Genomic DNA, 24,430 nt, shown 5'->3' with positions numbered 1-24,430 from the left:
GCATATTTCCTGAGGCAAATTACTTTCTAGTTCTAAGGTACCTAAAAGGGTATGAATAAAATTCTCAGTTTTAAAGTAAATGACTGAGTTTATTATCAAATCCACGTTAATATACTAAGTGATTAAGTTAGATGTCCCTGTTAACTGTCAGTTTAGTCTTTTCCTTAAAAAAAAAAAAAAAAAGGCAGTTTCTTCTGTTTTTTAAAAGATAAGTCAAAATTATTTTTTTTTTTTTTTTACAAGACAGCTACACAAGCTGACATTACACAAAAATAATTAAGGATATACGAATCCAAATTGAAAAAAAAAAAAAAACCCTCATATCCTATTCCAAAATTTAAGTTTCAGGTAGCTATCTTCAGTAAGTTTCAAGTGTAAATTTATACTATATACACAAATATTCACACACATATACTCACTAGCATGCAAGCATAATCACATCACTTTACACATGGAAATGATTTTTTTATATTTAACTTAAAAACACACATCAAAAATAAAATTAAATGTTATGAACATGAGAATGAAGTTGTTTACACTTATTACAAAAATTAAGATATAAAGTGATCTGACCTTATTTGCTTTTGTGAACCAAAGAAGCTAATACTACAGGCAATTGGGAAAATTAAGTGTTGGCCAAATATGACAACTGCATTTATACTGCTCATTAAAAAGAAAAATATAAAAAAATCCACTCACTTGGGCAAAAATAAATAAATAAAAGGATAAACAACAACATTCACTACCATGCCAACTTACAGACAAAACAAACTAAGATGGTTTTAAAAATTACCGGTCTTGGTGGTAGCGACTGTCTTTACATACGGGCAGCTGACTATTTGCATCATTGCTACACCTGTAAAATGGATAAGCAAGCATACGTTGGAAAGCTGCCATGGTATGTCGGCTACCACTGGGATTCAGGGAAGTAATTTACCACTACAATTTAGAATGCTATTTCCAATGAAAAAGACCAGGAATGGAGGAGAATTTCTTTTTGTTTGACATTTTGTGGGAAGTGGTGCCAAATCCAATGATAACTAATTCTACATTATAGCATCAATTACCTTTTTATCAAACCAGCTCTGATAGTATTTGAAGGAGTCTTGAGAGTTTAAATTCAATGAAGGGAGCCCCTTCATTACAAATGTATAACAAGTTCTCGTGTGGGACATTTCCCCACAGGACATCAAACCCATGCTGCTGTTGCTTAGACACCAGTGAAAGGCAGATGCAGCATGACACTGACAAGACGTCTTCTCTGTGCTGCTGCTAAGTGGGAACTACATGCAGAAGCTGAGGCATGGAGCATAACCGTGCAGAAGGAGAAAAAGAATACAACAGGACAAAGAGGGGTACAAGGGAAAGGAAGGAAGGAAGGTATGAGATGGATTCAAAATTCCAACGCAAATACTTTAAATAAAAGGGCTGAGATGAAAAGAAGGGTAGCATTCAACTAATGACAAAATATCCACGTTTAGGACCTGCTCTGTGGAATGTCACAGGCCTGAAACAGTGTGCAAGCAGGCTAACATGTGAAGAAAAATAAAGCCCCTTTAGTAGCACTAATGACTACATGGGCTGATTGTTCAGAAACCTCTATCATTTAAGCCAACTACAGAAGCAGCACTTGTATCAAAGAATGGAAATTACGTACAGTTCTTAGAAGAATGAAGACTCATCATGATGCATTACAATGGTGATAAAAAGGGAATGAAAGGAAAAGCTGGAAAACTAAGACTGATTAATGGAAGAAATCCAAAATTAAGTGTGAATTAGAAAAAAATTTTTAAAGGAAAAGGCTGAAGGCTGAACGCAGGAAGAAAAGGAGTTGGGGGACTTAGTTTTAATTTCTATTTGTTTGGCTGAAAAAACTAAACCTAGTTTAGTACCAATGAAAATTTAAAATAATATACTATTTTCCCCACTAAAGTATAGGAAAAGAAATTTCTCTTAGAGTTGAAAACTGAAATTAAACCCCTGGGTTTGTAAATAATGTACCTAAGTTCACGCACACACACACAAAAATACTGCCAATTTTTGAAAAATGCCTTTAATTTCTTATTTACTATTTTAAGTAAAGAATATTAGAGCTAAAATTTCTATTACCTTTGAAACTAAAACAAAGGCACTGGATCATAAAAGCATGCTGAGTTAAGTCATATGTATGGTTCTGTTTTCCTTAATGTTAAAAGAAAGCAATGGAAAAATTCATTTGGTTAAAGAAGTTACACCACATATTAGGTTTAAATTAGTATAAATACTGCCATCTGCAGGACCACTGAACCTAGTAAGTCAGGCCTGGAAATTCAATTCTTAGAATACATGAACTTTTTTTCCCTCAAACAATGTTCTCCAAAACCACCCGCCAAAAGGTAATTTTAACTATTCAACTTAAACAGAAGAAAATCAAATCTATTCATATTTAGGCCTAAATGCCATTGTTAAGGATCAACTGGGCCAACACAGAACTCCTATATTTGACTGACAACAAAGAGACCATACTGAAAGGTCATATGTGTTTCTTCTCAAGCTAAAAAGATAAACTTAAGGTTTTCTTTGAGGGTAACTACATACATAAGACTCACAAAACTGCCACATATCTAAATTTTTAAACCTCTATTTAAAGGGAGCATCTAGGACGTCTGGGTACCTCAGCTGGTTAAGCATCCAACTCTCAATTTTGGCTCAGGTCATGATCTCTGAGTCGTGAGATGGAGCCCCATGTCAGGCTCCATACTCAGCAGGGAGTCTGCTTGAGAATTCTCTATCTCCCTCTCCCTCTGCTCGTGCTGGCTCTTGCTCTAATAAACAAATTTAAAATATAAAATTTAAAAAAATCCAAAGGGAACATCTATTCAATCTTCCTGTAACTTTATTCTCAAGTTATGTTCTACTAGGAAATTAGAAAATTCCATTTAGCATTCTGAATAGTTCTGATGTCAGTAAGTTTCTTAAAATTCCAAGTAAGATTTTATAGTCTTAGACTTAATTCTTCCACTCTTTTCCTTCATCTTATTTGATTATCCTTTCCTTAATCATCCTCATTAGAGCCATACACTGCTATTACAGAGAGAACTTAAAGCTCCAGGATAAATCACATCCAAATCTTTCCTGTCTACCTTACTGCCAAATTGATAAAGAGAAACAAAAAGAGCTGTGTATAAAAGATTTGGGGAAGAGAAAAACAAGTTGTCTTTTCCTTTTTTTTCTCCCACTAAAGCACCTTGGAAAACTGAGTTAAAAGGGAAAATGAGAAAATGAATTCATAATATCAAAGATGCCTTACCATATAAACAAATATTATTATTTTCTATAAGACATTAACTCTTCAAGGAATCTTGGCATCTTGGACAAAATTTTACAGATTATCTAACTCAAGCTCTCTTCCAAATGACCTACAAAATGACATTAGTGACTGTCATTTATTAAATGCCTTTTACTACTAAACTTCGTAAGTACCACCTCGCTTGATCAAATGGTCACCACCATCTGTTTTAAAACTTAAAGATGGGGTGAGGGTCAGAGAAGACCATATCAAAACAGACCTATAAGTAAAGGGATTTTATTGTGATAAAATTCAACAGTCTATAGAAATGAGTTTTGCTACTCTGTACTTTTCACCCACTGGTCCCTATTAAGAACCTCCAAAGCAAAACAAAAGTCCATTTACAAAACCTCTCAAATACTTCGGTAACATCACCATGCTATGCCTCAATCTTCTCTCTACAGAATTCACAACCCCAGCTCCTTCAGATGATTCAGAATCCAGTATATGGTCTGAATACTGTCCTTGATCCCAAAGCAGAGCAAGACTGTGAGAGCTTATGACCAGTGTCAACCTAGTCTCCATGTATCACCTGGTTTTCTACCAAAAGTATATCCAGAGGCAATTATCCAGCAGTTTGTCTTAAAATTTAATTTAGAAAAAGGATAATCCCTAGTACGAGGAAACATTTTTGGTTTTCTTCTTACTTTTAAATGATTTGAGTTTCTTAAACATCACATATTGGGTATTTAATTATCTAACACTACATCAACAATATGCGAAAGGTTTTCCTTAGGGGAAAAAAACCTCCCTAATTCTTAAAATTTTTGGTTTCTTTCTTGCTAAGGTGCAATACCTAAGTGGCTGCTTCTTTTCCAAGCAGTCACAAGGAAAAAGACAATTAGAACAATAGCGATATTTAAAATGTGTACAAATCTAAGAAACAGCTGTACTACAACCCTATTCTTACATAAAAACTAGTACAATAAAACAGCAATAATAGATAGCATGAGGAATATGAAACTGGGAGACAAGAGGCCTACATTCTATCCATCCTTGCTATACACTAGACCTGTGACTTGAGCTAAGGTATGAAAGCTTCAAACTGTAATACTAGGAGAAGAGACCATGGATTAAGGGTTAAATGTGTTTGCCAAAAGCATTCAAATTAGGATGCCCGACACTATCACTGTTTAATCCCTACAGGAAAAATTCTACGCCACAATCTCACTATACCTATTTAAATGTTTAAATGATGCAAATTATACTTCACTTCACTTCATGTTACAAGGAAAAGTTCTGGTTTTGCTTTAGATGAATTTCTTACAGTTAAGTGATTCACATTTTCTTCCCAGTATAGCACAGTTATTAAGAGCATGGTATTCGGGTCTGGAGTGCTCAGCTCATATCCCAACATCATCACTTATCAGCTATGTGACCATGGGCAAGTCATTTAATCTGTCTGTGTACCTACCTCATACGATGGTTGCAAAAATTAAACTGAGTTATTACATGTAAGGTGCTTAGAACAGGGCACAATATATAAAATCACTCAATTTGTATTAGCTAGTAATGACTTGTAAGTTCTCAACTTCACAGACTCAATCCTTTAAAGATATTGCATTTGAACATAGTTACATGAAAAGATGATCATTTTTAACTCACTGAGGCCATTATCCAAAAATGAGTGTAACTTCAAATGTGGCTCTAATTTTAAGACATGTAAACAACAACAAAAAAAGGACAGTTACCAAAACTGAAGAGAAAATATTGCAGTTAGCCATGAATCTTTCAAAAAACATTTCAAACAGGTGAGATTCAAGGCAAATTTCAAATGCAACAGACACATGAGAACAAACTAACTGACAATATGAAAACATAGCTGGAAAGGACTATTAGAATCTATTGGTTTACCTGGAAGTGGAATTGGCATGCCAGGAAGGGGAACACGAAACGGAGGTACCATTACTGGTGGAAAAGCAGGTATTGCTGCTGCTGGCTGAGGTACTGAATGAGGAACAGCAGGAGGTAACGTCTGGGGATGCGGCTGGGGAACAGTTTGCACAGGTGTGGCTGTAGGAGCAGGAGTTGAAACACTAACTGTAGGCGTGGCAACTGAAACAGCAGAACTTGGGGTCTGATCTTGTGTTGTGGGTGCTGATAAAAGATAAAACAAAAATATGTATCACTCCTTCATAAACCATTTCGCTATATTCATTCATCATTCACTCATTCAGTATTTAAGGGCCCATTCCATGCACTGCAAGAAATTTGTAACAAGGTCTCTGTCTTCAAGAAGCTTGAAAATAGTCGGTTAAATGAAATACAAAAAATAACTAAAATACAAAGTGAAATGGGATAAATGTACAGGAGTGTAAATCAAGACGCAAAGACCATTTCTAACTGTGAGAGGGTACAGAAAATTGTATACTGTGATGACAGGCCTTGAAAGATTAGGATTTCAACAAGGACAATGACAAAGTAGGAGGAGAAAATAAGCAAGTAGTGGGAAAAGTGAGTAAAAGCAAAGAGGAGATAACAACAAGGAATTATTTAGAAAATACAAAGCAAGCAGTCAACTAGTAAAACACTAGGCATATCAAAAGAACCAGTGAGTTATGGCTGGAAAGGCAGGCCAGAGGCATAAAGTACAAGGCTCTGGCAGAAGACTAGGGTTTCGGCACTTTACTGGGTAGTGAAAGGGAAGAACTAAGGTAAATGTACAAATCTGACCTAACAGAATGCACACCAAAATGTAGGTACTACATCTGTGTATGCCTTTCACATTTTGCTACATATCGTTCATTAGAGCTTAAATTTTTTTAAGAATGCATTCATGTGTTATTCGTGTCACTTTGTGAGCATAAGAGAGGTCTAGGGGAGGCAAAATGAAGGTTTCTGTATGGAAGAGAATTAAGCAGTGTTCATTTGATGAATTAATCTGACAGATGAATGGGAAGAAAAGGAAGAACAGAGGTGGGAAAATCAATTTCAACCTATCTGGAACTATCCAAGCAAGGAAGAACAGTGAGAAAAAGATATGCAATAACTGATGACGGAGTATGAACAAATGGAGTAAAAAACAAGTTGCGTTTCTCTACAATTATTTCAAAATAAAAAGGTAAAAAAAGAAAAAATAAAAATAACTCATGTTTCCAGTGTGAGAGACCAGGAGAATATGAAATTTGGGATAATCTGATTCTAATACATTATTTTTAAGTACCAAAAATAAAACATTTCATCTCTATTTATCACATTTAAAATCAAATTGTGACCCAAAAAATAAAATCTGTATTTTATACTTTGTAAAAAGTTTCCGTTCTCAAGTATTATAAAACATTTTTGTTATTTATTTATAACCCACTTAGTTCCAAAACAAAATTCATTTTGGTAACTCACTGGTAACAAATACTTCATTTTTAAACTACCTATACTGGACTAAGAATGAATTTATCAAATTAAATGAAAAGAACAGTGCATTCCCAATCTTTATGCCAATTTTATTCTAAGGGAAAGCACGCTATTGAATACAAGCCACCCAATAATCCACCTGACAAAATTTGTTATCTTTTTTCAGCTCCTAATAATGAAAAACTCACTTAGGCTGGGAAGATGTGAGCAATTTCATACTTGTTAATGAGGGACTCACCTTGGCTAAATAGACAGCAGGGCCAAACAAGTATCTTCAGGGGCCCAGGAATGAATTGTTGGTCTAGCATAGACCTAGCCTTAGGGTACAGTATCATATTAATATAATTTTATAACAGTGTGAAAAATACAAATCACATGCAACATTTGCCCAGTCCCATAAATATACCACTTAGCATCTGTAATCTACTGTAATGGCTGAAAATATGTCTAGTTATTCTTCCCAACTTCCCTGAGGAGGAGGATTTCATCAGCATTTTTCACAAACTTGCACAGGATAAAATGAGTTTATGCTGAACTGGGGCTAAAATATAAATTTCTTAATTTTTATTTCCATTTACCCACAGGACTATACTGCAGTTCATACAATTACATTTTTTTTAAATGTTATGGTAACAATATTTAGATATAATCAGAAGTACGATAAAAAGTACTATACTCAGGAAAAGAATAGGAGTTACAAAATCATCAAATTTCAAATGGAAAGGAACACCCGTGGAGATGGCAAAAAGTTATTCACTCAACCCACTCCTCCTGCTGACACAGGATTTTCTAAATCTGATTAGTGGCCATGAGTCATGAGAGGAAAGACATAAAGGCAATGAAAGAATTCAATGGGAAGCTGGGAGAATGGGAGCTAGAACTTAATGGTCACTAAACTCCTACTAACACCTTTTGCTAAAATAACTAGTGAAAGGCTAGACCCCAAATATACTTCTAATCCAGCCTCAGATCTTAATTAAAAAAGACAAGTTACTACAACAGATGGAGAAATACTAAGACTGTAGTATGACAACACTTCAGGATACTGAATCAAGTGAAATAAAAACAGGCATCAGGAATACTCAGAAAGAACATCAAAAGTGATGTTTAAGGGCAGTAAAAAGAACATGTTTTTGCTACTCTGTTCTTAGAATAAGGGCCTCCCAATCAGTGAACAGCAGTGCAAAAAATGACAAACCAGAGTTCTGAATAGAATAGTTCATAGCAGCAAGACAGCTATGGACCTCTGGACAGACCACTCTGATACAGAAACGGAATACATATACGACAGTTAAAGTATTCTGCTACCAACCTTCTTTAAAACAAAGTACTACTACTTCTCCTTCCTAAGAAGGAAGGGAACAAAAGCATAAGCAACACAGAGCCTCCACACAGAACTGCAATGCTTTTATTAATTTCCTTCTGTCATTACCAGCACAGGTACCCCATAAAAACTGGTAGTTTCCTGCCTTACCACACAGGTTTTTAGAAACACTAGCCTATGAGAAGGGAAACCCCTCAGCCAGCTAGTAACTGTCAGTTATATTTCCATATCAGAATCCACCTTAGCTAATCAAGATGTAAAGCATTATTTACATCTTCCTACTAAGTGCATTTTCCCCCAACCTATCTAAACTATATCAAGCACAGCTGTTAAAAAACTGTCTCTGTATTAGGTGTACCTTACTTCTTCAGTTACTCCAATCCAATCTGAATCTGTTATGATTTAATCTCTCTCACATATTTCTTATAGGATAAAAGACATTAATAACTCCCAAGTCCCTGAAGCCATCTTTTCTTATTCTCATCTATTATCCAGGTAGCAAAATAATCCAACTTCTAATCACCTATAGGGTTAACTATGTATCTTCATACCAGTATCAAAACAAAATAATCAAATCAATAAAATCCTTATTTAAATATTTTGGGGCTCAACCTCAGCCTAAAGATTAAGCAGTACCATATATATAAAAATACAAACAAAAACCTCCCAAAACTAGTAGTGTTAATATTAATGACAATCTTTTAAGCAAATTAATAATTCTCTTCTCATTCCTAAAATCTGCTATAATCCCCTCTCATCTTTTTAGGAAAGGTCTAACCCTGGGGCCTCTGTGACGTTATACATGAAAATTCTCTTTCATTTCTGACTGCTTCTATCTCTGCTCCTCATACATCTGCCTGTATCCCATTCTAGGACCTACCTACCTCTACACGAAATTACTAAAAAGTTCCTAATAACTTTCCCTATTTCAATAACTACCCCCCCCCCCCAAAAAAAAGAACGCCAGAAAAATGTTCCAGAACACTGCACTTATACTGGACCCCTGGAACCTACCTGCCTCACCCATATGGCTAGTTCTTAAAACTCTTCGTAACCTGGTCTCACTCTGAATAAATGTGTTAAACAATATAAACCACCCCCCACCTCAAAAGACTTTCTTAACAATCCCATAAATTGCATTTATCCTCACCTCCTGACCTTTGTTTATGCTGTTCCCCCTACCAGAAAGATCTCTTTACTTTGAAATCTACTCAAATCCCACCACACATCCTTCATGATCAATCTCAATACCCACATAGTCTGTCCACCCATTACTCATCTCTCCCTTTTCTTAAATTCCTACCACCTTCTATTTTCACTGTATAACTGGGCACACTACTCCCTAATTGTTCCACATACATTATTCTTGCCTCAATTAGAAAAACTGAAAGTCCTGTAAGGCAGGAACAAAGACTTACGCTTATTTTACAAACCCCACAGCACCCAGCATTACTGTTGGCTGAGATGGAATAGCTACCTCTGCACTTCCCAGTTTAGCTTCATGAACGCCAACAGGACAAATAATTTCTTCTACTAATTTAAATTCCTGTTCTTTTTTTAGCCCAGAAGTCTTAGTGTCAAAAATGTATTTTAAGTAACATCAAGGATCACACCTGAAACACTAGCATCATTTTGCAATGCAGTCCCTACTTGTCCATTTCTCTAGCCCCTAAATGAAAACACATGCTGGCTGGTACTCACTTGATACTGTCTGCGAAACCGAAGAGGCAGTTGTTGTGGTAGAAGTGGTAGAGGATGGGGTGGATGATGATGTTGAAGTGGACACTGCAGGTGCTGGGCTACTGGTTGTAGGGGTGGAAGCTCCTACTGCTTGTGCTTGTACTTGCGCCTGCACCTGGGCCTGCGCTTGGGCCTGCGCCTGAGCCTGTGCTTGTGCCTGAGCCTGGGCCTGCGCCTGGGCCTGCGCTTGAGCTTGTGCTTGTGCCTGCGCCTGCGCCTGCGCCTGGGCCTGGGCCTGGGCCTGGGCTTGGGCCTGAACCTGAGCCTGGGCTGCAAGCATAGGTGTCAGTTCTGACTGCTGAATAACCTTAACTCCATCTGGTTTGGTCCATGCAGATTCACGTGTCCGAGCATTATAATAATAAACCTGCAGAGGAAGCAGAATCGTTGGTATCCCAGAATCTGTCAACTATCATTAAAAAAACACTAATGCAACTACATCCTGTCTTAAAAGGTATTAAAAAAAAAAAAAACTTAGAAAAGAGAAGTACATGGAAATTGGCTGTTGGTGTACTGATACTAGAGGTAATTTTCCCCTCCTTTCTCCCCTTCCCCTAATTTTCTATAATGAGCGCTCTGTATTTTTAACACAAAAAGGAAAACCAAGGTTGTATTTTGTGCACAAACTTAACTGAGAAGGCCTCAGACTGCTCTCCTTAGAAAGCCTTGCTTGCAGAGTTGGCCCTGACTGGCATTTGGACACCTGAATTTTAGAAGGGCTCCCACAATTCCCTGGAAACCCTCAACTCCTTGGCTCAGGCAAGCTTCCTTGGTAGACAACACTTCACAGGTATTCTCACAATTCCATGCTGGAGGAATTAAATTGTTCAATGTGATTCCACTGAGTGGACTCTTGGAAGCTTATGCTTGGTTTCCTCCAGTCTTTGCCCCATACACCTTTTTTTCTTTGCTGGTTTTGCTTTGGATCCCTTCACTGCAATTAGTCTTAGCTGTGAGTACTACTATATGCTGAGTTCTGTGAGTTGTCCTAGCGAACACCAAACCTCATTGACACTATTTAAAATACAAGCTTCCAGAATCACAGGTAAACATACGTAAGCACTCCAGGCAACCTTATGTCCGTGCAGAAATCCAATCCAGTGAGCCTTTCTTGGAGTTCTACCCTATCCGGTGCTTGTCTGAGACTCATTTTCATTGGCAAGGATACTGTAACTTATCTCCATTTGCCAGAACTCTTAACTTTTACTCTCTTGTCACTACCAAGATAACGACCTAAATACATTTTATAATTTACCTTCCCATCTGGAGTTTTATTTTCAACCCATATCTCCTCAGTAGGAGGCAATGCTGGAGTACCAGGAGCAGTCACAGGAGGCATTCCTGGTGGAAACATCATACCCGGAGGAGGAGGCATGGTTCCCATGGGTGGAGGCATAAAAGGTGGTCTCTGTCAATTAATAAAAACAATAATGGTCACTTGTATTTATCTTTTTTTTTTCCCCTTCAAATGACTAAATTCTACCCAAAAGTAAAGTACTATAAGAGAAACTAGTTTTATAGCCCATTCAAATATATTCACCTACATTGTATAAGACAAGTTTCTCTTTAACAAAAATGATACTCAAACAGACTAGAAAGGAATACATCAAAACACTAACAGAAGTTCTCTCTGTGTTACGGCATCATGGATGAATCAATCTTGCTTTTTCTTTATACTTTAACAGCATTATTTCATACACTGGGCACTGGATTATTTTCAAAAGGAAAAAACTGATTTATATATCTTGCTGAACACCAAGCACACCAATGCCTCCATACCTCACCTACAACAGGAACCAACCATAAAAGAAACATTATTTTATAAATAAAACAGCAATAACTGAAAAACCAGCTATACATAACCCTTTATTCTCTTTTCCCATTAAGTAACTATAATGTAGGAAAATATTCATCATTTCCTTTTTTTTCAAGTAATACTAATAATGTAGCTCAAACATACAAACATCAGGAAGTTTAAAAGACACGGTAAAAGAGTTGTCCATTTTACTTTTAGTGAAAATAAAAATTTTAATGGTATGTATTACAATTTTTAAACAAATTTCCTGGAACCATTACTGATCTAATCCTCTCTCTGATAATTCCTTTACTGTCATTCTTCAAAGATTGCTGACACAAGACCCCGAACCAAACAATTTAAGTGAAACTGCTATATCTTACTTACTAAAGCCGAAATGTGGTCTGACATCTTAAAAACAGATTCTGAACAGGAATTAAAAAGATTTCCTCTATAATCTGTAAGTTACTTTAAAATTCAATTATCCAAAGCACCTTAATCTGTATAATGGAAGGGACACTATGCTAATAATACGAAATTGCATTTCCTTTTCCTAAAACTGTCTTCTTCCCATATTCCAGGTTTTTCTGGATTCAGTTTAGTCTTTCCAGCAACAGCGCACAGACCCTCATTCTGTGAAATAACTACTCCAAATATGTCTCATGCACCATTAGGTGGAAAAAATTTGGATTTAAAGTAAAACTACACACTTTATCCATCAAGACCAAGAAAAGTATCAAAACATTAGAAAATATCACATTACAACAACTGATTTATTTCCATTCGAGGGTCACATTAGTCTGTTAACATTTTATAATATTCTACAAGTAGATTTAACTCTTAAAGGCACAAGTTAGAATAAATCCACCTATTATTACAAGTTATACCAGAATCAGTAGGTCAAAAACCTATTTCTTATTCTAATCTTCAAGGAAATATAAAACCATTTAACACTTTGTTGGGGGGGTAGGAACTATCCATTACTTGGAAGACAATATAATTATTAAGCAAAATATTAAAACTTTGTGTCTCTTCCATAAATATAACCCTGTCTAAACTGAGTTAACTTCACTTAAATACTACCTCATTACCCTTTTCTATTTTTAGTAAGTTCATTCTTGATTAAGCTAATGGAGGGCAGATGACAGCACTATATTTATTTGGTTTCAGAGGTATGCAGGCTGGATAAACATGAGAACAGATACATACTCAAACAAAAAGAAAGAAAACAATCTCAAAAGTAGACATTTGAGAGTTAATACCTTCATGACACCATTTCAGACAATAACTGAGTCTACATAAGCGAAAGAGGAATATTATGCCTCAGGTTAAAATACCAGAAAAGTATTTATTTAAAGAAATCCCACAATAATTCCATTTCTAAAATTTTAAGATAACCCTTTTTTTTCCCCTCAGGGAGGGAAAATCCAAGTATTATACTTAGGTCTTTTTTGTCACTTTCTAGATTCTATCCTAAGCATCACTTCTGGGGAGAATTGCTCAGAAATATATATACATATATTTACATTTATTGGCAACATGTATCCCTGAAAATAAATTTCACCCACTCTATATATTAAGATTTCAAATTTCATATCCCATAAAGACAGATTACTAAATTCTCAAGAGATAAAGGCATGTAAGAAATACCTTGCTGAATCCTAATTTTATATGTATGGTTTTCTATCACCATCTAAATTCCCATTCTGAATTTCTATACTAATTATGTTTCCACTGCTTTTGGACAAACACATTAACAGAAGGATGTTCTCTTCAGCTCCCATTTTCCTAAACAGTGAAACGAAGAACTAGTTTTTAAGCAAAACTCATATAATACTGATACTAACACTGACAAACAGCAACCTCTACATTCTTTACCTGGAGGTGCGGAGGGCCCATAGGTGGAGGAATCCCTCCTGGAGGAGGCATTGGCGGCATATTAGGATCAAAAGGAGGACGTCCAAAAGGGGGCCGAGGTGGTGGTGGAGGGCCTCGCATCATACCAAAAGGCGGAGGAGGTCGCATAAGAGGTGGTGGGCCTCGCATCACTGCATTTGGTGGGGGAGCCGGGCCTCGGAACCTCAAGGCCTGCTGTTGAGCCATCCTGTGTGGGAAAGCAATGTATAAATTTTTCCTTCTCAAAATTACAAAATGTAGCTATTGATCTCTAATTAAAATCAAATTTAAAACGCCCTTAAGAGCAAGTGGAGTTGGAAAGTCATCATTTTGCAAGCATCATGATAAAAAGTGCATCGGTAAGAACGATAATTGGTCACCCAGGAGGAAATTTGGATGAGGATGATTATTTGGATGGTCTTAAAATGTCTCCCCACATGCTATTTACAATTGCAGGGTAGGATGAAGAACTACTAACTACATATTAAGGAAATTGGGCAACAGCCTGACCAAGTGATCAAAATTACTATCATCTCTAAAAAGGATAAATGGGTATCATGTGACGGAGAGGGACACAGTATCACCTATTCCGGGTAAGAATGTATAACCTCAATCTAATAATGAGGAAATATTAGACCAACACAAACTGAGGAATGTTCCATTTTTAAAAAGGGAGAAGAAAGGAGGGGTGCCTGGGTGGCACTGTCAGTTAAGCGTCCGACTCTTGATTTTGGCTCAGGTCATGATCTCAGGGTCGTGAGATGGAGACCCGCACTGGGCTCCAAGCTCAACACAGAGTCTGCTTCAGATTCTCTCTCCCTCTCCCTCTGCCCTTCCTCCTCATGCATGTGCTCGCTCTAAAATAAAATAAATAAATCTTTAAAGAAAAAAAGGAGGAAAGGGAGTGTATTCTTTACGAATGTCAATGTTATACATAAAAGACGAAGGAAGGCTGTGGAAATGTTCTAGCTTTTAAAGGAAGCTAAAGAGATGACAACACAATACTAACTCCAGACTGGATTCTGTACTAAAGAGAAGAAATGTTATACAGGACATTTTGAATTAATGGACAACACTTGTGATATGGAGAATAAGTACTGTGTCAGTGTAAATTTATGAAGTTGATAACTGTGTTGTAGTTAAGTATCTCCATTCTTAGAAAATAGACACTTAAGTATTTAGGGGTGAAGGGCCATGGTGTATTTATGTCACCCTCAAATGGTTCAGAGTAACAGAGAGCATGCATGTGTACAAATAATAAGGAGATAAAATATTAACACTAGGTGTATTACCTTCACTTCTGCACCTTTTTGAAATTACTTCCAAATACAAAGTTTTTACGGGAGAGGTAGGTAGCAGCTTAAGTGATCACAAGTATTCTTTAATTAAAGGAAAAGCCTTTTGCCACATTGCGCCCCACCCCATCCCTCAATCTCTAAACACCCTGGTTTGTTTTCTCCATGGCACTTAAACAGACAGGTAGTATCACCTAAGATGGTATTATCTATCTCCTCTCACAAGTGTTTTTTAAAAAAATTATTAACTCTGCTTACTATGTGTCAGGCAAGCTCTTTTTAAGTCATTTAACCACCATAACAACCCTATGAGATAGATGCTATAGTTGACCCTTGAGCAATACAGGTTTGAACTGCACAGGTCCACTTACAGGCGAATTTTCTTCAATAAATTCAGTACAATATTAACTTATGTTCTCTTCCTTATGATTTTCTTAACATTTTCTTTTCTTTAGTTTACTTTATTGTAAGAATACAATATATAATACATATAACATACAAAATATGTGTTAATCAATTACTTAGGTTATGGGTAAGGCTTCCAGACAAGAGCAGGCTATTTTTTTTTTTTTAAGATTTTATTTATTTATTTGAGAGAGAGAATGAGAGACAGAGAGCACGAGAGGGAAGAGGGTCAGAGGGAGAAGCAGACCCCCCGCTGAGCAGGGAGCCCGATGTGGGACTCGATCCCAGGACTCCAGGATCATGACCTGAGCCGAAGGCAGCCGCTTAACCAACTGAGCCACCCAGGCGCCCAAGAGCAGGCTATTAACGTTTAGTTTTGGGGGACTCAAAAGTTATATTCGAATTTTCAAATCACGGGGGGTTTGGGGGTCAGCATCCCTAATCCCCACAGTGTTCAAGGGTCAACTGTATGATCAACCTCATTTTAAAGATGAGGACAGACGAGATCGGGTATGTTCAGGGTGGTATGATCGTAGACTTAAAGATGAGGACATTAAGGCACAGGAAAGTTAAGTATCACTTGCCCAAGGCCTCACAGCTGGTTCAGTAGTAAAACCAGGATTTGAACACAGGCAACTGGCTCTTAAACACTACATCATACTGTCTATATAAGGCCCTTTAGAGCAGGAATTCTGTCTGTCCTGCTCTCCTGTATATTCCCAGCACAGAGTTAGGTCTGCACACAGTAGGTCTCAGTATGTGTGGAATCAACCAATAAATACCTAGGTGATATCGTACCTAAGCTACCTTACAAGTAGGGTATGTAGAATATTATAAAGATTATTTTTAATATAATTTGCCTTAGTCTTCCCAGTAGCTACTTCAACTCTCTATTTTATATATGAAATTTACATTTCTGTGCTCACAAGATTAATAGTTATATTCCTTATATATATTTGAAAATAATCATTTTTATACTCTCCTCACCAAGCTCTTCCAACTTTCCTACATTTTCAACCCTCTGCTTAAGGTTATCCTCTGAATTTTCTCTCAATTTTCCACAATGTAGTTCAACTGTCACAAAAAAATCCTAAGAACCAAGATGGCTTCCATGAGAACACTAGGATTATAAACACATCCAAGAACTACTATACCAAGTGTATTTAACCAAATTTGCAAATGATCCTGCACTCAAGGTTACAAAGTATGATGTAAAAATGGTGACTACAAAAAGAAGGATTTTATCAGAATGATCAGTCTTCAAGTTATATGCACTCCCCAAAGACAGATAGCCACTGTTACTGAAGGAAATCTTAACCTTTGAGCAGAAAAAAAGTTAAGCACCAAGGAAAAATACTCTGTTTCAGCACTGAGTTAATAATGTGCCTTCATCTTCTGATTTCCTTGGAGTCTGCCTCTCCCTTTTTGAAAAATTTACAGTAATTCTTTCTTTAGAATTTCACTTCCTAGTTATAGCTTGAAGGTAAGCATTTAGGCTCTAGAATGACAGAACAGTCAAATCAGGGCTCTGCCTCTTGTTGTAGGCTAGTTACATTTTTTCTGAGCCTGAGTATACTCAGATGTAAATCAGCAGGGGAAGAGAAATAAAACTTATCTCCTATCTCTCTGTTCAATGAGATAATGCCTGTGAAATATTTAGGATAGTTATCTGGTACACACTAAACTACTTTATCATTACTTTCCTTCCCCCACAAAACCTAGCACAGTGCTCTACTTGAAAAGGCACTTCACTGTCAATTTGACTCAAGAGCTTAGCTATGAAGTCTGCCACTAAAAATGGTGACAAAATTCACAGAATTTCTTCCATCAACAGCCTAAAGTTGCCATCTTCTGATGTCAGATCTGTATGGCACACGTGCTGAGCTCTCTATACCACTCTTTCATTCCAACAGCCTTACTAGAAACTGCAAGGTGGAATATATGAGCTAATAAAGCACTTGGAACAGCACCTACCACTTAAGTCCTCTGTTAAGTATTAGCTATTGTAACTGTGGCTATAACGTCAGTATAGTAAGGTTAGTAAGTGTTAAATGGCATTAATATTAGAAAGTTAGCTATACTATAGTGTTAGCTATATTATTATAATTACTATTATCAGACTCCCTATAACCTTACCCCTCTATATTCGACCTCTCTATAGACTCCAGTCTTCTTTTTTGATCAAATAATTCAAAAGTTCATTACCTTGAAGCCTCTGCCTGGCATGCTTTTCCCAATATGTTTACATAACTGGTTCCTCATTATTCAGCCTCAGTTCAAATGTTACCTCAAACTCTTTTCCCATCCCAAACCTCTCCTAGCCCCTCTCTGGCTCATTACGCAGTTTGAATTTTCAATTATGATAAATGCTATGAAGAAATTTCTCACTTGTTTACTTTTGTATTACCTCTACCCACTAGTACGTAATTTCCCCTTAGTATACTGCTGCAACCCAGTGTTGATAACTGCTCAAGCATTAGTCTTTTAATAATGATATTATTATGAAATGAAAACTGGATACTTTTTACATACCAGGCAAGTTATATGGACAGTATTTGTACTAACTCTTTTATTCTCACCACAACCCAATAAGGTTAAGTTTGGCACCATTTTTACCAATTTTTTTAAGGCAGCTGGCCAGTGGTAGGACCACTGTATTCTTATTCACATTTTACAGTTGAGAAAATTGAGATTACAAGTACCTTGTCATAAGACATAAAGCATTAATAGGTAAGTAAACAAAGGCCTTGGATAAAGGATCTATACAAATATGACTCTATAAAAGTTTTCTTAATGGTCCCAACCATTAAGGGATGGATGGCATTTGGATCTCTGAATAAATTCTGTCTATTGTGGGTTATTTGTACCCCTATCACTTTCAACCTTTTTGGAAAAGAGAAGGCTACTTACATGAATAGAAAAGCAATTTTTTTTTTTTACAAGAACAAATGTACTTCCCTACAAGTATTCTATCCAGATATACAATGTCCCCAGTGGTGAAGACAATGCTGCAATTCCTTTAATAGGAGCAAAAATAGAGAGATGCTACTGATGGGAGTCAAATTAAGTAGTAAGACTGTGAGGAGACCTAGACCCTGCCGATTACTCAATGACCGTGCATAAGTCTCTTCACACTTGCAGGCTGATCATCTGATGAGGTTAGTTTAATTAGGATTTAGATCAATCTTAATTAGCATGGAAGCTCCTTGAGGACAAAGGTTTCTGGTCTGCTTCAAGGCTCTACAGTACCTGCCAGCAGGTACAGAGGTCAATGACCGTCACAAAGCACACACTAAATATAGGTCCAAAAAGGAAACCATCTCTCAATCTCCTTTATTCATTTATTTACCATATAACCACTGAACACCTCATTTGCCAGGGACTATGACAGACACACCGTGATACCAATACAAAAACTAAGCCTCAATTTCTACCATCAAAGAAGCCATAGAAACAGGTAATTTCTCTTAAACCCTGAGAAATACTAAAATCAATTATTTAAGTGAAATAGTTTTTACAGTACACTCTGGAAGCAAAACTTCCAACCCAAGAGGCCAAGGTATAAAATATGTGCAACAGAACACCTAATTAAAAACCCTATTCAAATCAGTTTTGCAACAATGTCTAGCTATTATTAATAAAGTCTAAAAGGCGACTCATTGTAAAGCTCTAAAATGCAAAGTAATGTTCCCAATATGACTAGCTAAGTAACTAAGTAACTCGAGATCACAATCAGGAATAAACTTTCCATCACTAATATTGAACCACCCTGACAATGCACTTTGATCGCTCATTACTAAAGTGTACATATGGGGTTTAAAGGATTTGAAATTCATTTCTGAAAGAAAACAAGATTTTATTCCTGTCAAATAAGGATTTCTGTGTGTGACAATTCAGAATTTAGAAGACATTTTTCCTGAAAACTTGGGTAACAATACCCATTTCTTTACACAATTTCATCTTGAGCTCCAGACAATACTAAAGAGTCCTCATAACCTACACTGCTCTTTTTCATGTTCAAATGCTGACAATGGCACAATTCAGAATGAGAGCTGAACATCTGAAATGACATTTTTCCCATGCGCGGGGTGGGGGGGGGGGGGTGTACCAAATATACATAAAGCTCGGGACCTCTTGTCCCCAAATATCACTGACTAAAGAATTTTACTTTATCAAGACACTTTTACTGTACCAAATCTTAATTACAAATTCCATAGGCACTGAGATACCAGGGGAAGAAAGGTCACTGCACTCTTCAGGGCAATGGCGTAAGCAGAAGAATGGAAGAGCGATCCAGACTGCAGGCTCTGGAGCCTGACCGCCTTGGTTCAAGCCACTTCCTGGAGCCACAACTCCACCAATGCGACCTTGCCCCACGTCCTCAACCTCTACGGGGTTCAGTTTCCTCACCTGTAAGATGGGCAAGTAACTTAACTGAGGAGGGGCCTGCAAAATGACAATAGCAACTACTCCAAAGGCACACAGAAGCACGTAACGAACGGCTGTGGCTACTGCTGTTATTCACAAACGCGGCACGAGGAATAAAATGAGAGAAAGGAAGGAAACACACAGGAAGTTCAAAAAAGCAAGCGATGTGGGGATGAAGGCACAGGGCAGACGTGGAGACCCCCGAGGGCCGCGGAGGGCGTGGGGAATGCTGAACCAGAAGTGGCGAGGGGTCCCCGGGAGTTCAGCGCGGAGCGGAAGGGGTCGATGAGGAGCACCGGCCCCGCGGCGATGCAAAGCCCAGAGGCAGCTGAGCGGGGCCGAGGCGGAGGCGGCACGCGGCTGAGGCGGGGCCCCAAGGCGGGAACGCCGGACCCCGCCCGCAGGCCGCAGGCCGCGAGGGCCGCTGGGGACCCGCGGAAACCGCAGGGAGCACCCGGACAAGGCGCAGGAGGCCGCGGCCCAGCCCCGGGCCGGCTCTCTCATTCAAGCCACCTTCCCCTTCCCCCTTCGCCAACCCCATGCGGTCCCGGCCCCGAGCCGCCGCGGCTCCTCCGTCCACCTCCCACCGCGGATCTCCGCGCCACAGGCCTACCCCCTGGGACTCCACTGTGCTGAAATGTAAGGGAAGGCAGCGCCCCTTACCTGAGCTCCCCCGGGTTGAATCGCTCACCGTCCCCCCCGTCCCCGCCACGCTCCGCCATTACAGAGGGCCGCGTTCATCCACCCGCCGACTGAGCGTCCCCTATTGGCCGGACGGAGCGTCAATCCCGCGCGAGCGGGGCGGAGATCGCGGAGATCTATGAGATGATTGGTGAAGCTTTCCATCAATCCTCAGGCTGGGGGCGGTATCTGCCTTACGATTGGTGAAAGGGCCCGCCGACTTTGAAAGCGGTATCGAGACAGCCAGCTGATTGGTCACTCGGAGGCTTTATGGGAAATGAGACTTGAGCACCGAGGAACCGCCGGCGCCCTCTCGCGGTAGGGAAAACTAGGTCCTCCCACGTCGTCCGGGCTGCGGTAGCCACGTGTCCGCCGGCTTCCAGGAAAGCCAATTGTGGAGCCATGTTGGCCCCATATTGGCAATACTGGCTCAGGCAGAGTCCCTTTCCGTGCGAGAGCCAATCAGAAAATCGACCTGGGTCGCGCCTAAGCCAATCGCAGAGTGGCTGTGGAAATAAGCTATTTCCCAGCTTTTCAAACTCGAGTCTTAAGCGATCACGCGATTATAGCCGCGTTATTAATAACAGATTACTAACTACAAAAGTACCTCCTAAATTGTATTGCCGGCTGATGAGTGTGATAAGTTGCTGTATTAAGACAAGTTGGGGGCGCCTGGGTGGCTCAGATGGTTAAGCGTCTGCCTTCGGCTCGGGTCATGATCCCAGCGTCGTGGGATCGAGTCCCGCATCGGGCTCCCTGCTCCTTGGGAGCCTGCTTCTCCCTCTGCCTCTCTCTCTCTCTCTCTCTGTCTCTCATGAATAAATAAATAAAATCTTAAAAAAAAAAAAAAAAAAAGACAAGTTGGAGGTGGCAAGCCTCTGCTCAGTTTACAGCATATAAAGCATCTGTCCTTCAGTTTGAAATAGGCTTGTCTGAAATCAGCACACCCTGATACCCCGAAGGAATTCTGTTTATTTCTCTTTTTTATTAAAGGGAAAAATCAAAAATAAACCTTTAGACTCAGATATCACAGGCATAATGAAGGTGAACCCTATCATTAAGGAACTCAAAATATTAAAATAATGGATAATTTTTATTCACACCCAACAACACGTACCAGGTACGGTCCTAAGTACTTTACATGTATTAGCTCTTTGAAGTCTCAGAAACACTGAGAGGTGGGTACTATGAATACCCACAGTTTATAGATGAAACTGAGGTACAGAGAAGTAACTTCACAGAACTAGTAAATGGCAGAGCGTGACCAAGGCAGTGAGGCAGCAAAGCCCCATTCTTAAGCACCATCTCCAAGAAAATTGAAAACATACTCGCACACAAAAACTTAATACAAAGTGTTGATAGCGGCATTATCCATAATAGCCAAAAAGTAAAATCACCCAAATGTCCAATCAAGTAATGAATGTATAAAAAAAAGTGCTATATCTAATCTATACACAGGAATATTAGTCAGTCATTAAAAGGAAGTACTGATACATGCTACAACATAGATGAACCTTGAAAACATTTAGCTAAGTGAAAAAAACCAGACAGAAAATGCTACATAGTGTATGATTCCATTTATATTAACTGCCTGGAATAAATCCAATACAGACAGAAAGTAGATTAAGGATTTCCAGGGGGTGATGGGAGTGACTGCTAATTGGTATGGGATTACTTTTTGGATGATGAATATGTTCTGGAATTAGATAGTGATGATTGCACAATTTGGTAGTATACTAAAATGCGTTGAAATGTACACTTCTAAAGGGTGAGGTTTATTCGATGTGAATTATATTGCAATAAATACCTGTCATATTGAACCCCAGCAAAATATTCAAGATCAATTATGATAAAATGTAATCAAGACTGAACCCAGTTCCGAGGGGATCAACTGGTGAAGGAAAGAATGGTTAAAATTTGGGCGCCTGGGTGGCTCAGTTGGTTAAGCGACTGCCTTCGGCTCAGGTCATGATCCTGGAGTCCCGGGATCGAGTCCCGCATCAGGCTCCCTGCTCGGCAGGGAGTCTGCTTCTCCCTCTGACCCTCCTCCCTCTCATGCTCTCTGTATCTCATTCTCTCTGTCTCAAATAAATAAATAAAATCTTAAAAAAAATGGTTAAAATTTCACTAAATATGTAACATTCAAACAAACTGGAGTCTAAGAGTGAGTGGTCAGGTCCCTTTTTCAACGTCAGCCTGCATCCCCAAATCCTGGCAAACTATTCTGAGAATAACACTGGTATAGATGGCTGAGGACAAACTAATCCCCACTGCTGGGGGAGAAATAAAACACCTCAAAATAGTTACAGAAAGCAAATTACTGGCATGTATAAAAAGTGAAAACAAACTATCACCTTGAATGAATAGAAGAAACTCTTTGCAGTTGTAATGAAAGTTTTGTCATTTGAGACTTTTATTACTTGTCTATATACACATTAAGATATTTATATCTTACTGGATTATCCTCTTTTTAGATATTTAGAGTGGGCATACATGCAGATGTATATGTATCATATGTACATGATTATTCATATATATATTCATATATAATCATTTCATTGTTTCATTGCCACAGCTTATTCAAATGAACATGAGCTTGAAATTCGGTTATTTTGCGCTCAATAGTTACACAAATCATACTGCAAATATCTGATCTGAGCCGAAACCACAGTGAACCATTTTATTGAATCAATGTGAAATAATTAAAGGGACTCATTGCATCTTTCAAGAGACAAAATGTACTTTCCTATAGTCAAAGCTTGGTAACTCAGGATACTGAAAATGTACAATAGCTACACAGAACAGAAAAATAAATACCACCCTTGCCCAATTGGCAGCAGTTGAATTATAGACCCTAAAACTTACTATATCAAAGTGAGGTAAAGAGACAGTGTTTGTTTAAGACTAATTAATATCATCAGGGCTTTAAGTTTTAGCTATGAAGTCACTCTTCAGAAGTGACTCTTAAAAAGTGGTTCCAGGGCGCCTGGGTGGCTCAGTTGGTTAAGCGACTGCCTTCGGCTCAGGTCATGATCCTGGAGTCCCGGGATCGAGTCCCACATCGGGCTCCCTGCTCAGCAGGGAGTCTGCTTCTCTCTCTGACCCTCCCCCCTCTCATGCTCTATCTCATTCTCTCTCTCAAATAAATAAATAAAATCTTAAAAAAAAAAAAAAAGTGGTTCCAGTGCAGAATCAGGCTTTTCTTTTTAATAACTACCGTTTTGGAACACCCGTCTTAAACCTATGGTAGGTACTTTGCATATACTATCTTTAATCCCCTCAGCAGCCCTGCAAGGCAGACCTATTGTCACCATTTTACATATGGAGAAACTGAGGCTCACAGAGAGTACAGAACTGGCTCAGAGTGACATTCACACAGCTGACAAGAGGTTAAGCTAGGATTCAAGCACAGATGTATGCCACACCAAAGCCAATTGGGGACTGCTAAATCCCACATCTCACCCAAAGCAGAAAGATAGCAGAGCTAATAAACAATTTCTTCCTCTCTCCTCTAGACTGAAATACTTTGAAAGGACTCTGTTTTCTTCACCGAATCCCCAAGTCCTAGTAGAGTATTCATTCCGCTATAAGGTCAGTGACATCTACTGTGCTGACAGCTATATTATTCCTTATTGGAAATACTGCTCTTGGAAACACTGAAAGAGAACTCAGAAATGGAGATACAGATTCTGAGTACCTACGAGGCCACATGGATAGCAGTTGCTAACAGGGTTCTCATCCTGGCTCTAATAGCTACTGGCTGTGTAATCCTGGGCAAATTACGTGACTTCGCATAGCTTCAGCTTCTTTTTTTGGGAAAGGAAGAGTTGCTGTGAGGTATTATAAGTAACCATTCACCATGGCCTAGGCAGCAACTAACAGGCCTCAATAAATACTGGTTAACTGAGTTGCTCTGGGGTATTTTCCTAGCTAATGCTTTACCTAAATGGTTAAAATCAAGAGTCTTCAGCTTTTTTGCACCCATACATGTGAAGACGTTGAGCTCTCAGCCAAGAACTAGAACAATATTAGTCTACGAATAGTAAATATCATACTAAATCAACATAAGGATCAGAGCAGAAAATAATCATAGTAGGTTACCTCTGCCTTTTTCCAGGCAGGTAACTCTTTCTTACCTGTATTAGTTATCTATTTCTGGGTATAACAAATTGTCCCACAATTTAACA

The 24,430-nt window shown here is 38.5% G+C and overlaps 1 protein-coding gene across 5 annotated transcripts in view; it reads right to left on the bottom strand.

Annotated features, from left to right (window-relative positions):
• The window catches only part of TCERG1 (transcription elongation regulator 1), a 60,857-nt gene extending 40,510 nt beyond the window's left edge, over positions 1–20,347 (bottom strand). For 3 of the 5 annotated variants that reach the window (XR_006793945.3, XM_045894745.2, XM_045894751.2), the window contains exons 1-6: positions 20,226–20,347; positions 13,417–13,642; positions 10,999–11,151; positions 9,705–10,110; positions 5,183–5,425; positions 794–856 (exon numbers count right to left, since the gene is read on the bottom strand). Coding sequence is in view for 4 of the 5 variants with exons in the window: in XM_045894745.2 (XP_045750701.1) it covers positions 794–856; positions 5,183–5,425; positions 9,705–10,110; positions 10,999–11,151; positions 13,417–13,642; positions 20,226–20,284 (1,150 nt within the window). In the remaining variant the exon portion in view is untranslated. The remainder of the gene's footprint in view (positions 1–793; positions 857–5,182; positions 5,426–9,704; positions 10,111–10,998; positions 11,152–13,416; positions 13,643–20,225) is intronic. The other 2 variants (XM_045894761.2, XM_045894770.2) reach the window with 1 other exon arrangement.
• Positions 20,348–24,430: the final 4,083 nt, after the last annotated feature.

This window comes from Mirounga angustirostris, unplaced genomic scaffold, assembly GCF_029215605.1.
Source record: "Mirounga angustirostris isolate CCGP_5_RB_7025 unplaced genomic scaffold, mMirAng1.0.hap1 SCAF_7, whole genome shotgun sequence".
Taxonomy (NCBI): Eukaryota; Metazoa; Chordata; class Mammalia; order Carnivora; family Phocidae; genus Mirounga; species Mirounga angustirostris.
The sequence above is the reverse complement of the archived record's forward strand: the minus strand, read 5'-3'. Positions and strand labels throughout refer to the sequence as shown.